General features: G+C 38.7%; 1 protein-coding gene across 5 annotated transcripts in view; it reads right to left on the reverse strand.

The window, feature by feature from the left end:
* The window catches only part of LIMA1 (LIM domain and actin binding 1), an 88,590-nt gene that overhangs the window by 57,773 nt on the left and 11,232 nt on the right, over positions 1-19,585 (reverse strand). For 4 of the 5 annotated variants that reach the window (XM_046011323.1, XM_046011320.1, XM_046011325.1 and 1 more), the window contains exons 2-3: positions 14,037-14,093; positions 1-142 (exon numbers count right to left, since the gene is read on the reverse strand). In XM_046011323.1, the coding sequence (XP_045867279.1) occupies positions 1-119 (119 nt within the window). In that variant the 5' untranslated portion in view covers positions 120-142; positions 14,037-14,093. The remainder of the gene's footprint in view (positions 143-14,036; positions 14,094-19,585) is intronic. The other variant, XM_046011321.1, reaches the window with a different exon arrangement.

Genomic DNA, 19,585 nt, shown 5'->3' on the forward strand with positions numbered 1-19,585 from the left:
TTGGAGAATATTTCTACAATAGCCGATGACTTGTTCTTGTTGACAAGGGAAAGTTCTTTGGCTGTTACCCTCAATGATACTGAAGTCCATTGCCGTCTATTAAACGGAGCTGATTCCATCTCGTCTACAGATACTGAAATACCTATGCAATAAAGAAAGTCAGAATATTAGACACAGAAGAGGATTCTCCAGCATCCAAGGACTGGCAGTAGTGAGCCTTGAGAGAATAGAAAGCCCTAGACCACCAGAACCACACTCCTCTACTGGTTCTCTCAAAAACTATAACCTTGGTCAAATGATTCAATATCTGGGTTGCAGTTTCCTGTAAAATGAGGAGGTTAGACCAGATGATCTCTAAGGTCTCTTCCAGTTCCATCATTTTATGACTGACCTCACTGTGCAAACATCAGTTGGCCTTCCCCTGAACTTAAGTCTGTTCCAAAGTCACATTTGGAGTAAAATATTTCACTCTTCTGAGTTACATCCCAGGGGAAGTAAAACTGGCATCTCTGTAAGTTCAGGTCCAAATTAGGTTCTACCTACATCCAAGTTTCTTCTGGCTGCTCTCTCTCCCCAAACTCTGTGGCACTGACCACTTGGTTTGGAGAGAGAGCTGGGGACACCTCATGGTATCATATAAAGAGCAAGGGCTTTAAGTCAAGATAGATTTTACTTGAAATCGTAACTTTTGTTCACCTGAACGAACTGTATATCTTTTCAATTTTAGTTTCTTCTGCCTAAAAAGGAGAATAATACCTACCATTACAGGTGTTTTTTTTTTAATATTTTATTTATTTATTTGACAGAGAGAGAGGTCACAAGTAGGCAGAGAGGCAGGCAGACAGAAGGAGAAACAGGCTCTCCACTGAGCAGAGAGCCCGATACAGGGCTCGATCCCAGGACCCTGAGATCATGACCTGAGCCGAAGGCAGAGGCTTAAACCACTGAGCCACCCAGGCGCCCCATTACAGGGGTTTTGATACGGATTTAAGGAGATGATATGTTTTAAATACGAAGTACATTTTAATGGGATTAAGAATATTTTAAGTATAATATATTAGAATTGGCTTTTGTTCGAATTCTTACTATTTTTACATTTTAACCATCTTAACAACTGGGGGAAGTATAATGCACTTTATTTTTTTTTTAAAGATTTTAAAATTTATTCATTTGAGAGAGAGAGAGTATGAGCGGGGGGCGGGGGTGGGGGGGGTGGTCAGAGGGAGAGAGAGAGAAGCAGACTCTGCTGAGCAGGGAGCCTGACGCAGGGCTCAATCCCAGGAATGTGGGATCATAACCTGAGCAAGGACAGATGCTTAACTGACTGAGCCACCCAGGCATCCCAGTATAATGTACTTTAAATTCAGAGGACAAAACCCCTATTAAGAAATTCTTTTCTAAAATCCCTTAGAGTCAAAGAATACATAAAGCCATGCTCCTGAAATCACCCAGTCTCTACCCATTAATCTAGGTTGTTTGGTTTTTGTCCCAGAAATTACAAAGGAGTTTTTGCCCTAGTAATTACCAAAGGAGTTCCAACCTTTGTCCAGAAGAGGTAAGATTAGAAATGAGCCAATAGTTTCCTTATTTGAAGAGTGAAAACTACTACTCACCGGTCTCTTGACTACCACAAAACATAACTGATCTGACAGAATGCACGGTTCATCAGGTACTGCTTCTAACCACCTTGACAACAACGGAACACGGTGAGCTTGACCAAGCAGCTTGGGCTGCCATTTCACAATAAAAGTCCTGTGATGCGAACTAAGTAATCAGCCTTCCTAAAAGTCCACACCACTTTCCCACCTGTAGTACTCGTTCTTCCAATTCAAGCATTGTCTGAAAATAATGTTAATTTTATTGTTTTTGTTTACTTGTTAGTTCCCATATTGGAAGGTAACATAGAAGCCTCTCATGGTAAGGAGGTCTGACATTAGAGACAGATGTATCTAAGTGGGAGTTTGGGTCATTCCTAAAACTTAGATTTCTCATCCATAACAAAAGTACTTCCTTCATAATACCCTTATGAGGAATAAATAAGATAAAGAAGAAAAGACCCTGACACAGATAATAATATCTCTTTTCCTGGATAAAATAATCTTAATTTTATACATGTTTTGTTTTTTTTAATTATTTTGTTTATTTGAGAGAGAGAGGACATGAAAGCAGGGAGCGGGGCAGAGGAAGAAAATCTCAAACAGACTCCACGCTGAATCCAAAGCCCAATTCAGGGCTCAATCTCATGAGCCTGAGATCACGACCTGAGCCAAAATCAAATCAGATAGATGCTTAACCAATTGAGCCACCCAGGGGTCCCTCTACATATGTTCTTTGAAGTAAACTTGAATGTACAAATAATATATATTTGTCTACCTGCTTTCCAGTTTGTATCTGACTCACCAAACATTGTCAGTCCTTATTCTAATGAGAGAAAGACACAAAAGCAACAAACAGTTCAGCTAAACTTAGTCATGTAAAACTACAATAATGACCCTTTGGGCCAAGTTTAGGAAATACTGAACAACACTTTAAGACACTGTTTGGTACAACTGTGCTTCCAATGCAGATGTGGGTATAAATGGCAGTGCTTCTACAGAAATGAATTCTGGATCAAAGGAAAAAATATAAAAGATATGTTCTCAAATTTATTTATAAAAAGGAAAAATCATTATTTGAGGGACTGAATGTAGCTTAAAAAAAAAAAGGAGTTTAATTCCCAAGTCTAATTCCATGGCTTTGATTACTCTTGGCCAGAAATCCAAGAAAAGTTAGAATAACTATCTTGGTATATGGCTAGGCTTAGCATGCTTTATATTCAAGGAATGAGATAGCTCACACCTTGACCATACTTCCCTTTACAGAAGCAATATTGTTAATTTCTTAACAATGTGATTAGCACCCTACGAAACAGATAAAGGTAAGAATCAGAATATAATTTTTGATAGACTCTGGTATCAGGTTAATGAGTAACTAGCTACTTTCTATAAGGTATAGGGAGATTGCCTGGCCCAAATAGAGTGTAAAATCTATTGACTGGGGGTGGGTTCCCTGCTCAGCAGGAAGTCTGCTTCTCCCTCTCTCTCTGCTCCTCTCCCTATTCATGCTCTCTCCCTCTCTCTCTCTCAAATAATAAAATCTTTATAAAAAAATCTGTTGGCTTGCTGACATGTACACAAATAATCATAGCACAAAGCTGAATGTGGTTAGAGGTAATGCAAGACCTAGGAGTAGGGGATCTGATTTTCTGGCTTGATGGAAGGGAAGGGAAGAGACATCAGATTGACTTGGGACTTAAAGATGGATAGAATTTCATCAACTGAGGGCAGGAGGAGGAAAGTATATCCCAGGTAGAGAGAACAGCATTACACTGTCAGGGAGTTCAAATAGCATAGAACACTTAAAAGGAGTTGACTGTAGGAACATGTGTAGTTGAAGATAAGATAGGGAAATAATGGGGCCAGAATGGGAAAAGCCTTGGAAACCATGTTAAGGAGTTGGGGCCATATTCCAATGGTGGAAAGAACTAATCTGTGAGTGAGCAGAGATAAGGACTAGTCTTAACATGCCACTCCCTAGCACAGGTGACCTTCATGGCAAATCAAAAAAATAATTTCCCTGAGCCCCACACCCACATCTATAAGATAAGAGTTTTAGGGTGGATCATGCAAAGTCTCTATGGTGGAACATAGCAAGTTTCTGAAAAAGCAAGTAACATAATGGGAAACATGTTTTAAAAGCTGATTCTGGGGGCACCTGGGTGGCTCAGTGGGTTAAGCCTCTGCCTTCAGCTCAGGTCATGATCTTAGGGTCCTGGGATGGAGTCCTGCATTGGGCTTTCTGCTCATAGGGCAGCCTGCTTGCCCCACCCCCCACCCTGCTTGCTTCTCTGCCTACTTGTGATCTCTGTCTGTCAAATAAATAAATAAAATCTTTAAAAAAAAAAAAGCTGACTCTGCAGCAGTGTATAACTTGGTAAGAAGGAAAAAGACTGGAGTCTAATTTACTTGTCAAAAAGATCCTAAAACTGGGGGTGCCTGGGTGGCTCAGTAGGTTAAATGGCTGCTCAGCTCAGGTCATGATCCCAAGGTCCTGGGATAGAGTCCCACATTGGGCTCCCTGCTCAGCAGGGAGCCTGCTTCTCCCTCTCCCTCTGCCTGCTGCTCTGCCTACTTGTGCTCTCTCTCTCTGTCAAATAAATAAAAAAAAAAAAAAGATCCTAAAACTGTCAATGTAATCAAGGTTTACATTAAGATAGGGGGAATGGTAAGGTGGGAAAGAGAACTGACAATTCTTAGAATAAAATGGACTTAGGGGTAGAGAAGAAAGCCACACCAGTGTCATTAATTTGAATGATTAGATGTTGATGTCTTTTTTTTTTTTTCTTTAAAAAGATTTTATTTATTTGATAGACAGAGATCACAAGTAGGCAGAGAGGCAGGCAGAGAGAGAGAGAGGAGGAAGCAGGCTTCCCGCTGAGCGGAGAGCCCGATAGGGGGCTCAATCCCAGGACCCTGGGATCATGACCTGGGCCAAAGGCAGAGGCTTTAACCCACTGAACCACCCAGGCGCCCCTAGATGTTGATGTCTTAGTAGAGACAGTAAATATAGGAAGAAGTGGGAGAATGATGACTTTTGCTTTATATGTGTTGAAATATATACATCCACAAAAAAAAAAAAAAATCCTAGTGATACACTACAGGAAGCCAAAAATTCAAGGCTAAGATTACAAATCAGACTCTTGGGCGCCTGGGTGACTCTTGGAAAGAAATGAACAGATTACCACCTCTACTTATATGAAGTACATATCTCACTTAATTCTCTGAACCACTTTATAAGATTGGTTTTATTGTCTTATATATATGATGAAAAACTAAAATTCAGAGATATTAAATAACTTTACAATGATCTCTAAGTTATAAAGTAGCAGAGCTGGGATTCAAATCCATATTCTCTTTGATTTCCAAAGTCAATCTTCCTTCCACTACTAGTAATGAAAAATGATTAAAACCATCATTTTAGGGGCACCTGGGTGGCTCAGTGGGTTGAGGCCTCTGCCTTCGGCTCAGGTCATGATGCCAGCGTCCTGGGATCGAGCCCCTCATCAGGCTCTCTGCTCAGCGGAGAGCCTGCTTCCCTTCCTCTATCTCTCTGCTTGCCTCTCTGCCTACTTGTGATATCTGTCAAATAAATAAATAAAATCTTTAAAAAAAAAAACATCATTTTAGCTACAGTAGAAAATTGAGTAGCAAAATTTTTGAACCACCTAGCTGCAAACCCATACAAACTATCTCTAGGTAAGAGTATAGTAGCACAGATCTTTTCAGAATGGTCAGCATCAGAGATAACAATTGGTTCTTTCAGTGAAACTTAGAGTTACATTGGGCCTACATGAAATACTCTCCATTGTTAGTATTTTTACTTTCGTGGGTTTGAATTAAAGGTGCGATAGCTCTCCTTACATACCCACACACTCATAGATGGAAATCCCATTCTCAGACTTTAGAACAACTTTGTTAATTCTAGAAATCTTGTTAGGAGTGAAAGGGGTAAAAAGGGGGATGGTGGTGCCTGGGTGGTTCAGTCGCTTAAGTGTCCAACTCTTGATTTCAGCTCAGGTCCTGATCTTGCGGTTGTGAGATCCAGCCCAACACTGGATTGTGCTGGGTGTGGAGCCTGTTTAAGATAAGATTCTCTCTATCCCACCCCTCTGTCCCTCCCCACCTTCCTTCCTTCTCTCAAAAATAAATAAATAAATAAATAAATAAATAAATAAATAAGAAAAGCATGTACTGGAAAGACCTATCTAGAAGGAGGTATTCAATTTGGGCTGCAAAATCTTTTAACGTTTTTTTTTTGTTTTTGTTTTTGTTTTTTTTCCAGAGGCTCATTGACTTTAAGATCCAATCCATTGCATTACTATGTACTAATAATAAAAAGCACTATCACTTAGTGGACACTTACTAACTCATTTAATCCTTACTACAACCCTGGAGTTAGTGTTATTTCCAGCCAAAAACAAACAAAAAACTGGTCCATTGAAGTTAAGTAATTTGGCAGAGGTCCCGTAGTTAATATATGGCTCAGGCAGAAGTCAGTGTTCAGACTCCAAAACCCAACCTCTTAGGCCAAATGCATTCTACTGCCACTTCAATTGTGATGGAAGAATTGCTGGACTGGTTGTCAATTGTGTGCAAGAGTTAAGGAAATGGGTATAACACAAATAACTAAGATTTTTAGCCCCAGAGATTGCAAGGACGGTGGTTTAACAAACAATAATGGGATAAAAGGTAACTGTTTTCTAAGAAGGAAGACACCTTCAGTTTTAGATACATAGGACAGATTTTAACGTCAAGAGGGAAACTTAGAAATCAAGTAACCAAGTCCCCCTTTTTACAGCAAGAAAACTGAGCCACATAAAGGTCCGATAATTTTCCCCAACTCACCAACTAGTTAGTATGAGAGCCAGGGTTCTAATTCCCAGTTCAAAGTTCTTTTATCACACTTGGTAGCTTGAGGTAGGATAGCTAAATGTCCTATGGCTGAGTGGTGGCCTGGAGATAAAAATCCCTTAAACAAAGGTTCTTTAAAGTTTAAGGGTTGGGCGATGACTCACTGGGAAATTTGGTCCCAGGTATCTGCTTCCTTGAGCTACTGCTGAGGGTGAGGCCTGCAGCTGCTCCAGGAAACCTACTTTATAATAAATTCATTTACAGACTTAACCTAACTAAGCAAATTGTCTTGCAGAATTCATGCTTGGAAGAAAGCAAATAAACTGCCACTAATATAATCCTGTTCTTATAAATCTAATCTCCTAATCTCATCATATCTTTCTCTCTCCCTCTCCCTCTCTGCCACCCCCCACTCCCAAGAGACAGTTAATTGTGCAAGAGGGTGCCTGAACACCGCCTCAAAAAAATTAGAACAAAGTACAAACTCACTTGTTAAAAGAAAATGTTATTTTTATAAACATATTGTAGTGTTTCAAATTTCTTTTCTTTTTTTTTTTTAAGGATTTTATTTATTTATTTGACAGACAGAGATCACAAGTAGGCAGAGAGGCAGGCAGAGAGAGAGAGGAGGAAGCAGGCTCCCCGCTGAGCAGAGATCCCGATGTGGGGCTCGATCTCAGGACCCTGGGATCAGGACCTGAGCCGAAGGCAGAGGCTTTAACCCGCTGAGCCACCCAGGCACCCCTTCTTTTCTTTTTTAATAAAAAATTCTTTGTGACTTGAATGTCAGAGAGCAACTAAATTAAAAGGAAAAAAACAACCTAAAAGAACTTCAAGGTGCAAAGGGAAACTTTAAACAAAAGCACATGAAATATGTTCCCACATAATGGTTTTTTCAGAATGTAAACTACATTTCTTTCTTTTTCTTTCTTTCTCCTTCCTTCCTTCCTTCCTTCCTAAGTAGGCTCCACACCCTGCATGGAGCCCAATATGGGGTTTGAATTCATGACCCTGATATCAAGACCTGAGTCAAGTGTCAGATGCTTAACCAACTAAGCCACCCAGGCACCCCTACATTTATTTCTAAGGCCATATATATATATTTTTTAAAAAATTTTTAAAGATTTTATTTATTTATTTGACAGAGATCACAAGTAGGCAGAGAGGCAGGCAGAGAGAGAGAGAGAGGAGGAAGTAGGCATCCTGCTGAGCAGAGAGCCCAATATGGGGCTCGATCCAAGGACCCTGCGATCATGACCCCAGCTGAAGGCAGAGGCTTTAACCCACTGAGCCACACAGGGGCCCCATATATATATATATTTTTAAAATTTATTTTATTTTCAAATACAGTGACTAAATCCACACACTTGGAAAAGCTTTTGACAGTTAGTAGTTCTTTTTAACTTATTTATAATTTTTAGATATACACAAGTTGCAAAGATAGTACAAAAGGTCCCATGTAACGTTCACACAGCTTTATATTACCATAGCACAACTATTAAAATTAAGACTTTCCACTGAAGTCTTTCTGTTCCAGGATCCTATACAACATTTAATGGTCATATCTTAAGTCTATTCCAATCTCTACGACGGTTCCTCGGTTTTTCCTTGCCTTTCATGAGCAAGATACTTTTGAAGAGTACTGTTTAGATATTATGTAGAAGGACCCTCAATTCGGGTTTCTTTGTTCCCCTGATAATAAGAATGTACACTCCTTGAACAAGTAGTTGGTTCCAGAGCTGGGGCGGGGCAGATACCAGATGAGCCTGGGATATCTGGCAACACTCCAAAAATAAAAAATGAAAAATAAAGGTTTTTCCTTTTAAAAATATGATGCTTTCTCAGACTAGATTGAAGTTATAGAATTTGGGGGAGAATACTACAGACCTAATGTGCATTCTTCCTCAGTGTATCCTGTCAGAAGGCACATGATATTGGCATCTTGTTACTGGATCATTTGGTTAAGGTGTTGTCTGCCAGGTTTCACCATTTTAAAGTTACTATGCTTACCTTTAGAATTCACAAATATTTGGGGGGAGATACTTTAATCCTATTCCTTCTTAAACGTTTACTCTCTAATTTTAGCATTCATGGGCTGATCTTGCCTTCAGCAATTATGATGTTTTAAAGGTGATTTTCTATTGCCCTCATTTCTTCTGCATTTATTAATTGGAATTCTTCTATAAGGAAGAATTCTTCTATAAGGAAGAATTGTCCTTTCCCTCTTGTTTATTTATTCAGTCATTTATTTATATTAGGATAGACCCATGGATATTTATTTTATTTCCTGAGTTATAACAATTCTTGGATTATTTTATTCCCTGGCTCATTTTATTTTGTTGCTCAAATTGTTCCCAGCTTTGGTCACTTGGAGCACTTTCATCTTGGCTCTAGTGTCCATTCAACGTGCCACCAGTTTTTTTTTCAATGCACATTCTTACTTTTTAGCCCTATAAGATGTTCCAAACTTGTCTTCTATTTGAACAGCCCCAGCCCTGAAATCAACCACTTCTCCAAAGAGTCCTGATTCCTTTTATTGGAGAAACCAAATCTGGGCATTACATGTGCTCACCGGTACTGAGATGTCACTGCTTCTAGGCTATCTTAGGGGGCAGAACCAGGAATATATGTATATATATATATACACATATATAATATATATATAATATATATACACATATATATGTATATATATAATGTATATATATTGTATATATATTATATATGTATATATATAATATATATATTATATATGTGTATATAATATATAATATATATAATACGCATATATATTTTTATATTCATCTCTATATCTCTGTGTTGGTATGTATGTGTATATATATGTATATATATATATAGATATACACACATAATCTAGCATCACAGATTCATCCTAGCATTCCTTTTATTTTTTATTATTTTATTTTATTATTATTTTTAATGATTATTTATTTATTTATTTGACAGAGAGATTACAAGTAGGCAGAGAGGCAGGCAGAGAGAGGGGGAAGCAGGCTTCCTGCTGAGGAAAGAGCTGGATGTGGGACTCGATCCCAGGACTCTGAGATCACCACCCGAGTCGAAGGCAGGGGCTTAACCCACTGAGCCACCCTAGCATTGCTTTTATTTGTAACTTCTTTCTCTGAAAGGGAGAAGCCTAACTCCATAGAATTTTGACACGAAAAAAGAATTTCCAAAATTATGCCATTATCAGTTTCTATTCCTTTGATACACCATATTTTTTTTTACTCCACCTCAAATGTTATCCCTTCCTCAATCTATTCAACTTTCAACACTCCAGAAAAGACTACCTCCTCAAAGAACCCTTTCCTGAACTGCCCTAGTCCTGTTGCCAATCAGGTCCATCCCTTTATCTTACCATAATTTATAAATTCTACTTGTTAGAAAGATTCTTGAGATCAGAGGACAGGTCTAATTTGCCTTTTACACTCTTGGCATCTAATATATTGCTTTCTAAATAGAAGGAACCTTATGCCTATTTTGAATGAAATTGCATGAAGGTTTTAAAATTTATCCAAAACACTATCAATACAACAGAATGAATGCTTATTATACAGTCTTAAGTCTAGTTGTTGAGAAAGTATCATTTTTCAGAACTGTGAATTAGCAATTTTACCTTATTCAAACTTTGAGATAAACTTAAGGGAATGAAAAAAAATGGAACCAGTAAATAACTTCAAATACTGTACATAAAAGCCTCACTACTCAATTATTCAGCAACACTGTGTTAGGCAAGTCTAAGGAGTCTATTAGAATGATCATTGCCACTGTTCTTCGAGGAGTTTTAGCCAGGTCTCTGTAGAAACATGTATCCAAGACAATAAGAAAATTGTAACGGGATGCCTGGGTGGCTCAGTTGGTTGGGTGACTGCTTTCGGCTCAGGTCATGATCCCAGAGTCCTGGGATCAAGTACCACATCAGGCTCCAAGCTCCATGGGGAGTCTGTTTCTTCCTCTGACCATCTCCCCTCTCATGCTCTCTCTAACTCTCTCTCTCAAATAAATAAATAAAATTTTAAAAAATTATAATGATCAAATTCCCAAGGGTCAACAAGGATGTAGATGTTTGCATCAAGAGAAAATCACATCAGTAACATCTTGTCTCTTTTTAAAATTTCCTTTTAAGGATATTTTGTTCTTAAAAAACACTATGATGCAGAGCCAGAGTAATGAAAAGGAGGTTGCGTAATTCTGAGAAGCAATTTTACTACTGGAAACTGTTCACCGAAATTCACCCTTAGTGATTCACACTTTACCACTCCAGAGAGAAGAAAAGAAAGCACACTTAGATATATCCCCTTTCCTTCCCTTCACCTATGTCTGGGAAAAAATAACCATCAATGACAGTCTACCTGAACTTCCAACCTTTCCCTTCTGTCTTTCCAAACTTCCATTTCTCCTCTACCCGGGACTTTGTCTCTATCTAAAACATGCTTTCTTTTTTTTTTTTTTTTTAAGAGGTGGGGAGGGGGAGAAAAAGAGGGAGGGAGCAAGAGAAAATCTTTAGAAGGCTACACACCCAGCACGTGAGCCCAACAGGGCAGGGCTCCATCTCACAACCCTGAGATCTTCCCTAGCCATATCAACAGTCAGATGCTTAACCTACTGAGCCACCCAGGCACTTTTATGCTCGCATTTCTGACCTGTGTGTTTGTATACACACATCTGAAATTTGTATATGTATACAGATTAGATAAATAATCCTTTTTTCTCTTAAGGCTTTTTTCTCCTCAATCTATCACCTCAACCTTGCTCCTACCTTCACAGCAAACCTTAGTCTCCAGATGTTCATTGCTTCCTTTTCTTCATCTTCCATTCATCCCTCTGATCACTTGGGTCTGGGTTCTACTTCTACCATCCTACCGATGTTCCTCTCCTAAAGACCTCCTGCTGTCAAACCCAAGGACTATGTCTCGGTTTTTATCATTCTCTGTTGCCATTTGAATTGATTAGTCACTCATTTCTGAGACTGTACTTTCCCCCCCCTTTTTTTTTTCTTAACTGGAACTCTCCTGTTTCCTTTCCTATCTTTCCAACCAATTTCAATTTCACTCTCCCTCTGCTGCTCACCTCTATTCCTAGGCATTACTGAAGGGTCAGTTTCTCTCCTCTCTTTGGGTGAGCTTAGCCACTCTTGAGTCATCAAAGGTCACTTACACCAGATGATTTTCAAAGCTTTTTGACTTCCAGCCCTAGAATTTCTACTGCATGAAGAACAGCTTCATATGTCCCATAAATCAATAACGTAACAGAGTTCTGTTGATGGAAAAGTCTTGACCCTTAACCCATGACCTGAACTTTGACATCCCTGCTGTTGATTATCTCCACAATGCCCACCATGTCACTGAACACCAAACTGAGTTTCTGACCGTTACCTACTATAATGGAGTTAATTTTGCCCTCGATTTGCAATGTCGTAATGACACACTTGTATATGTAAGCCACCTGTTTCATCTCTGTGTCATCAGTCACCAGGTTGGAAACATTCTTGATTTTCCACTCTCCAGGGAAGTTTGTTTTAAATACTGATTTCCAGGTCCCATCCCACAATTCTGACTCATTAGGTTTGGAGTAGGGTCTGGGAAGACCACATTTTAACAAGAAGCTTGAAGTGATTCTAGTGTCAGTGGTTTCCCTATCACATGTTGGAAAACACCGAAATAAAACGGTTTAAGACCCAGATGTATTCTAAGAAAAATAGAATAACAGAAGCATAAAAGATTTTTATATTGCTTACTTTCAAATATTGCCATTCAAGAGGTGCCTGGGTGGCTCAGTGGGTTGAGCATCTGATTCTTGATTTCAGCTCAAGCCGTGATCTCAGGGTTGAGAGATGGAGCCCTACTCAGTGGGGAGTCTGCTTAAAGATTCTCTCCCTCTTCCTCTCCCTCCACTCACATGTGTGTTCCCGCCCTCCCTCTCTCTCACAAAGAAATAAAGTTTAAAGAAAAACAAAAACAAAAAACAAAATGAAGCAAAGAGAAAAGCTTGCCTGTCCAGCAGGCACAAAATTACTCTGTAGACTAATGACTTGCGATAACAAAATTGTGTTTATTCATTCTTTTTGTCTCTAGCTTGATTTATTGCTGAATTTAAAGTGCTGCTTAAGAAAAGTATGCACAATTTTTAAAATGGTATCTGAGCAGAAATTCCAGTTTATTTTTACCTACCACATATGAGGGCAGCTAACTTTGAGATGTCAAAAGTTAAAGCAGGAAGCCAACAGACTTGGGCTCTAATCTTTCATCTGCAACTAATTAGCAGTATCATCTGCTAAGAAGACATGTCTCAGGGCCTCAATTTCCTCTGGTGTAAAATGAAGGGGTTAAAATAGCCTAGTATTTTTCTAATTGCAGGTCACAATTAGTGAGTTGTGAAATCAATTTTAACAGGTCGGAACCAAGATGTTTGCGCTAAAGAAAAAGAATAGCATGAAACACAAAATGTCAGGCTGCATCACACAGAGTTTAAGTATTCTTTTATAAAGCTTTCGTTTCAGTTATTTGTGTGTGTATAACTGGGTAAGAATGTAAAGTATTTCTTACTGTGGGATGTGGTTTACAAAAATTATAGTTTGACAAGTGTTGGCGAGGATGTAGAGAAACTGAAACTCTCATAGATGCTGCTGACGAGAATGTAAAATGATGCAGTTGCTTTGGAAAATAGTTGGCAGCTCCTCAGAGGGTTAAACACATCATTATCATATGATCCTGCCACTCCACTCCTGGGGTGGGGAGTACACACACACAGAGAAGCGAAAAAAGAACACATGTCTACACAAAAAGTTGTACAAGACTGTGCATGATGCCATTATTCACAATAGCCCCAAGTGGAAACATTCCAAATGTTCATCAACTGATAAGCAGATAAACAAAATGTGGTGTAGCCATATAAAGGTATAAAATTTGGCCATGAAATGGAATGAAGTACTGATACATGCTTCAACATGGATGAACCTTGAGAAAATTATGCCAAGTAAAAGAAACCAGTCACCAAGATGCTATATTGTATGATTCCATTTATATGAAATGTCTAGAATGGGCATGCCTATGGAAACAGAGAGGAGATCGTGGTTGCCTAGCCCTGGTGGGGGAGTTGAAGGGGATTGGCCTGACTGGTAAAGCGTATGGAATTTTTCTGGGAGGTGATGAAAGTGTCATAAACTTGATTGTGGTGATGGCTGCACAACTCTGTGAATGTATAAAAAACCAGTAACCCGCACACCTTAAATAGCTAAATCGTATGGTATATATTTCAATAAAATTGTTATTTTAAAAATTATCGACTGAAAGCCACTAGACTAGATGATCGATGATCACTGAGGCCCCTGGGAATTCTCAGGGTGCCCCGACCCAGGGCTCACGTCACCTATCTTCATATCCTGGTAATTTGGAGCCAGAGCAGTGCCATGGGAACACCGGCTGATTCCAGTCCAGAGTCCAGGGCTAACCAGATGCACGGCAACCTCTCTGTGCTACACTTTCCTACTGTGTAAAATGAGGCTGACACACCTAAGCTACAGGGTGGTTCTAAAAATAAAAGGAGAAAATAAAGGCAAAACAGTACCTGGCACATTGCTTGAGGTCAGAGTCAAATCTTGTCTCTTTTTGGATGCCTCTGTGTCTAAGAAACCGAATAAACATTATTCTAAAGGTTTAGTTAATAGATTATATATTTGGGCTTAGTTTAGTTTATATGTCATTTTAACAAGGCCTACGTCATAAGGCTCTGATTAAAATAACCCATAAACTTAACATAATCTTCAGCCGTTTGACTTTTTTTAGTGCTAAATTTACTCTAATATTATCTAATGGAGGTAGTAATACTAGTTAAGGAATTAGTGGTCTCTTTAAAGCATGAAATTTTTATTTCATAATGACTAGGAAAATTACCTATCTCCTCTTAAACGTCTGTTTTAGACATGTGAGCAATTAGTTTTTGTAGCTTTTGCCCACAAGTCAAATTAAACAGGAATCACTTTTTTTTTTTAGTATAAATGTAACCAAATTGCAAAATGGAAAACTCCAGATATAAATGTGGGGACTTAATAAGGTTCTTGTTGCAATATAAAAGTTTTCAATCTTTGATTAAGTCAGTGGTTTTCAAAAAGTGTTTCAGCAGCCAATGTAGAATTCCCAAGCATCCCTCAAATCTCCCCACACCACCAGTCTCCTTCATCCTCTCCTTTCCTTTGGGGAACCTCGCCACCACAGTTCTCCACAAGCACCCCAAACTGGGGCTGCCCATTGTTCATTGCCTAACTTCCTTGTCAGAGTGATTGGTCAAGAAATGGGCCTGCTTAGCATAAACGATTATGTGGAAACATACAATGTAAGAAACCAAAGTCTCTGTCTCCTCTTGTATACTCCTTTCCCCAGGACAGTTTGACTTGCCAAAGGTAACCTCTGTCACACTTTGGAGTATAAACTTTCTGCTATTACCTATATGTGATAGTAATAGCAAATGCACAGCACAACAGGTCAGTCACTGTCCTAAGCATTCTACATATATGATTTTATTCTCACAACAACTCATGAGATCCTACAGTGATACCTAGTTTACAAATGAGGAAACTGTGAGGCACAGAGATGTTAACACCAACATATAAACACGTACATTTTTAAAAAAATTAGTAATTTTATGTTAATGTGCTATTCAGCAATTATTTATTTCCTCTTGGACATCTTCCCACACAGGAGAGGAGGGAAGGCCACATAGATGGAGGAGGATATATAGATCTACCTCAGCCCTTCAGTACCAAATACTATCTCACTCTGCAATCTTCTATAACTTATGGTTATAAGTTATAACCTGGTCCCTGTCAATGAATACACAGGTTGCTGTAGGTTCTTCATAATTAAGAACAAGACTGCAGTGAATATTTCTACTATTGTCTACTTGGAGGTGTGAGCATCTATCGTGTAAATTACTGGGACCAGCATTTCTAGTTTAAAAGGCCTATGCAGTAACAAAATTTTAATATACACTCCCAAGTTTTCCTCCAAAAGAGTTGCATCAATTTATATATATATATATATTTGCATCGATTTATATTTGAACCACTAGCTACATGAAAAAGACTATTTTCCACACTCTTGTGAATACTGAGCATGCTAAATCCTTTTTATTTTTTTCCAATCTGCTAGATGTATGAAAAATGGTACATTATTGTTTTAGTTTTCATTCTTTTAATCGTAGGGAACGTTGAACATATTTTCAAATTCAGCTGGCCCTTGAATACATTTATTTTTGAAACTACATTCACTTCTTAAACATCGTTTATAAATTGTTTATTATCTCTACAACTTAATTACTTTTTAAAGTTGCACAAGGACTTTCTTAATATCATGTGTAACTCCTTGGACAATTCAAATTGCCTCTCACAGCAGCTGTCCTTTCCTGGTGTCTGATTCCTATCCAGATCTCATTAACATTCTTTCCCAACAGAAACGTTGTTTGACTATACAGATGAGATGGTTTCTGTAGAGTTCCCTTCTGTAGGGCACCCACCCCTTGACTGCTCAGTAATATTCCCACCAGTGCACAGTCCTTCGAGAAGCCTGACTGACACCAATAATCCAAGCATTAAGATCACTGTTCGGGGTTGTGCTTCAGCTGCTACCCTGTGAGGGGCTGAGGGGGTGGTTGGAGGGGGTGGTGAGGGAGGGGTTGGGGAGCGTGCCATGAATATTTGATTATCTTTGGAATCTCAATCTCTCATGGGGAGTCCAAACACTTCTAATTTTTCTTAAAACAGTTCCTATGATTCCAATGTAAAAATAGCATTGGGAATTTAGATTTGGTTTCATCCCAGAGTTACTGAGCCTCAGCAAGGAGGCAGACACTGGCTCTAATTCCCTACTGTCTGGATGGACTATGTCAAAATCAGGTAAAAAATCTGGGCCACCTTAGCATAAGCCTGGGGATTGGTTATTTGGCACTGGTCATACGCAAGCTAAGTCATTCCATTTGACTTTACTCCCCTAGTCTTTATGATACCATGAAAAGACTATTATTCTCATCTTACAGAGAAAGAAACTGAGGCCCAGAAAGGTTAAATAACTTGCTCAAGATCACACAACTAGTTAGATAGTATGACAGATGTCAATGCCTAATGACTTACTGCAAAAACACATGTTCCTGGTATTTGCGTGGTCCGGGCCAGGCTCATCCTAAGTGTCTTGAAACTAGACACTAGTTCAAATGCTTCGGCCTGTTCCACATCAAACCCATTTTGCCCCTGGTTCTTTTCTGCTCAAGTCGACATCTTCAGTCTACCGCTAACTTATTGGGTAACACTAGGAAAATTACTCTAAGCCTTAGTCCCACCATCTCTCAAATATTCCTTTAGCTCAGTGCTAAAATAAGTGCTTAATAAAGTGATAGTGGTTGTGCTAATAAAAACATCGAACACTGGGACACCTGGCTGCCTTCAGCTCAGGTCATGATCCCAGGGTCCTGGGATCGAGTCCCACATCAGGCTCTTTGCTGAGCAGGGAGCCTGCTTCTCCCTCTGCCTGCCACTCCCCCTGCTTATGCTTTTTCCTCTCTCTCTCTCTGACAAACTAAAAAAAAAAGAAAAATCTTTAAAAAAATAGAGAACACTTACTGAACATTTATCATGTGTCAGGTACTATTTTAATTGTTTTGCATATATAAGTTTCTTAATCCTGGGGTGCCTGGGTGGCTCAGTGGGTTAAGCCTCTGCCTTCTGCTCAGGTCATGATTTCAGGGTCAGAGGGAGCCTGCTCCCCACCCCTACTGCCTACTTGTGATCTCTGTCTGTCAAATAAATAAATAAATAAAATCTTTAAAAAAATAAGTTTCTTAATCCTCAGAGTAGCACACTCAAAATATTATAGTCCCATTTTATAGATGAAGAAACTGAGGCCCAAAAAGGTCAAATAAATGTTAACTTATTCATTTTTTGGGAGGCTGGGATGAAAATAAAATGTCCTCTAGCACAGAGAATAAGCCAGAAATTCCATTCTAGTGTACACTATATTTCAGGCAACTTATTTTTGTTTCATCAGCAATAAGAAAAGAGGATCTCTACTGTCATCTCTGAGAAAGTGGCAATGACTACCAGGAGCACCAGATCTGCTTAAAACCTTGACACCATTTCTCTGTACCTAAAAGTCTGAATCTCTCTCAAAATCTCTCCCTCTCACTTGTGTAAGGACGAAATTATAGGTGTTCTCAATACCTCGTGAAAACTCTAAATAGAAAATGATATATAACTATCCTATATGGCTTCTATTACTTTATTACTTTTTTCAGCAGTTTGAATATCTTATCTTCTTGTACTTTTGAAACCCAAGTTAGCTTTTTACATAATTGCGGTAGCCTTCATGTATCTTATTTAGACAGGTAAAAGAGTAACCTCCAATTTACAGCCCTTAAAAACTGACTTTGCTCTAAAATTTTTAGGTCACAAAGAGCTACCCAAGAACCTTCCTAATCTTTTTTTTCTTCTTTAAATTAAAAGTTACCTAATATACTACGGGGTGCCTGGGTGGCTCAGTGGGTTAAAGCCTCTGCCTTCAGCTCAGGTCATGATCCCAGGGTCCTGGGATCCAGCCCTGCATCGGGCTCTCTGCTCCGCGGGGAGCCTGCTTCCTCCTCTCTCTCTGCCTGCCTCTCTGCCTGCCTCTCTGCCTAGTTGTGATTTCTCTGTCAAATAAATAAAAATATTAAAAAAAAAAGACTCTCTCTGTCTTAAAAAAAAAAAAAAGTTACCTAATATACTCCAAGTTTGATTCTACCTCTCAAATCTAATTTATTTATCTGCTTGGTTCTTCTTCCTCCTCCCCCTCCTCAGTTGATAATTAACTTATTGTAAGGGCAAACATAATCCAATGGATTGAGTTTTTTTTTGTTTTGTTTTTGTTTTGTTTTGTTTTTCAGAATTATTCACACATAGTATGAAAAATCTCTCAGTAAGTAGAAAAATAGATAATTATATCAGTAACTTCATATTTAAAGTGAAGAGAAGAGAAAGGCATAGTTAACTGGAAAAAGAATGTGGAAATTTATAATCAACTAAGACTGTTACAGAAAGCATAGTTTTACTCTGAATAGCCTGTTTCTCTTCAACCTTTGCACCATTCCATGCTTTTAAAATCAGATGAATCATGTATCAGTGCCTGGTACGTGTAGAAACTCAATAAAAATCTGTCATATGAATAAAAAACAGTTTTATGTTAGTTCTCAGTTGCCACATATCTCAACAAAGGCCCACTTACATAACTGAATGTCTATAAACCACATGCTCACAAGTCTTGTCAATTACATGCTTAATTAATACAAAGTAGCTAATTAAAGAGTCTTCTTTATAATGTCAAACCAGAAAAAATATGTACACTTATTTTAAGAAGGCTGCTTCCAGTTAAGGATGTAACCCCCTTATACCAGTCCTTTATGCTTAATAATTAATTGAGTTTTCTCCATTAATTACAGGGCTTCTTAGTTTCATGCCTGGCCATTTCCGGGAAGGGCCTGGCTTCCATTCTTCTTAGCTGAAATTTTAGATGATGTGCTTTTTTTTTTCAGGACTTGCTTAATCTGAAAAGCCAGTTCAGATCAATTTAACCAATCCCTTCAAGCACGAGAAGAATTAAAACGAGTTTACTGAAAAGTGACTCTTCTCTAGGCATGTTCTCTAATCTCTCCTTTCTGTACAAATCTGAGAAGCTAACCCAGAACAATGCTTTCATCAAGGACGAGCATAGCTGAAGCTGATCAAACAAAGACAAACCACTGGAGCCACAGAAGTGATAAAATTTTGTTACTTATCTCAATCAATGCTATGCAGCTTATGTTTTAGAGACTGGTCACAAACATCTAGTGGGTTTTTTTTTTTAAGATTTTATTTATTTATTTGACAGAGAAAGACACAGCGAGAGAGGGAATACAAGCAGGGGGAGTGGGAGAGGGAGAAGCAGGATTCCAGCAAGCAGGGAGCCCGATGCCAGGCTCCATCCCAGGACCCTGGGATCAGGACCTAAGCTGAAGGTAGATGCTTAACGACTGAGCCACCCAAGCGCCCTAATGTTAGTGTTTTAACTACACTTTAATGTCTACCTTCTAAAAATTACATCAAATGATGATGCTGT

Source organism: Meles meles, chromosome 7 (assembly GCF_922984935.1).
Source record: "Meles meles chromosome 7, mMelMel3.1 paternal haplotype, whole genome shotgun sequence".
NCBI classification, from domain to species: domain Eukaryota; kingdom Metazoa; phylum Chordata; class Mammalia; order Carnivora; family Mustelidae; genus Meles; species Meles meles.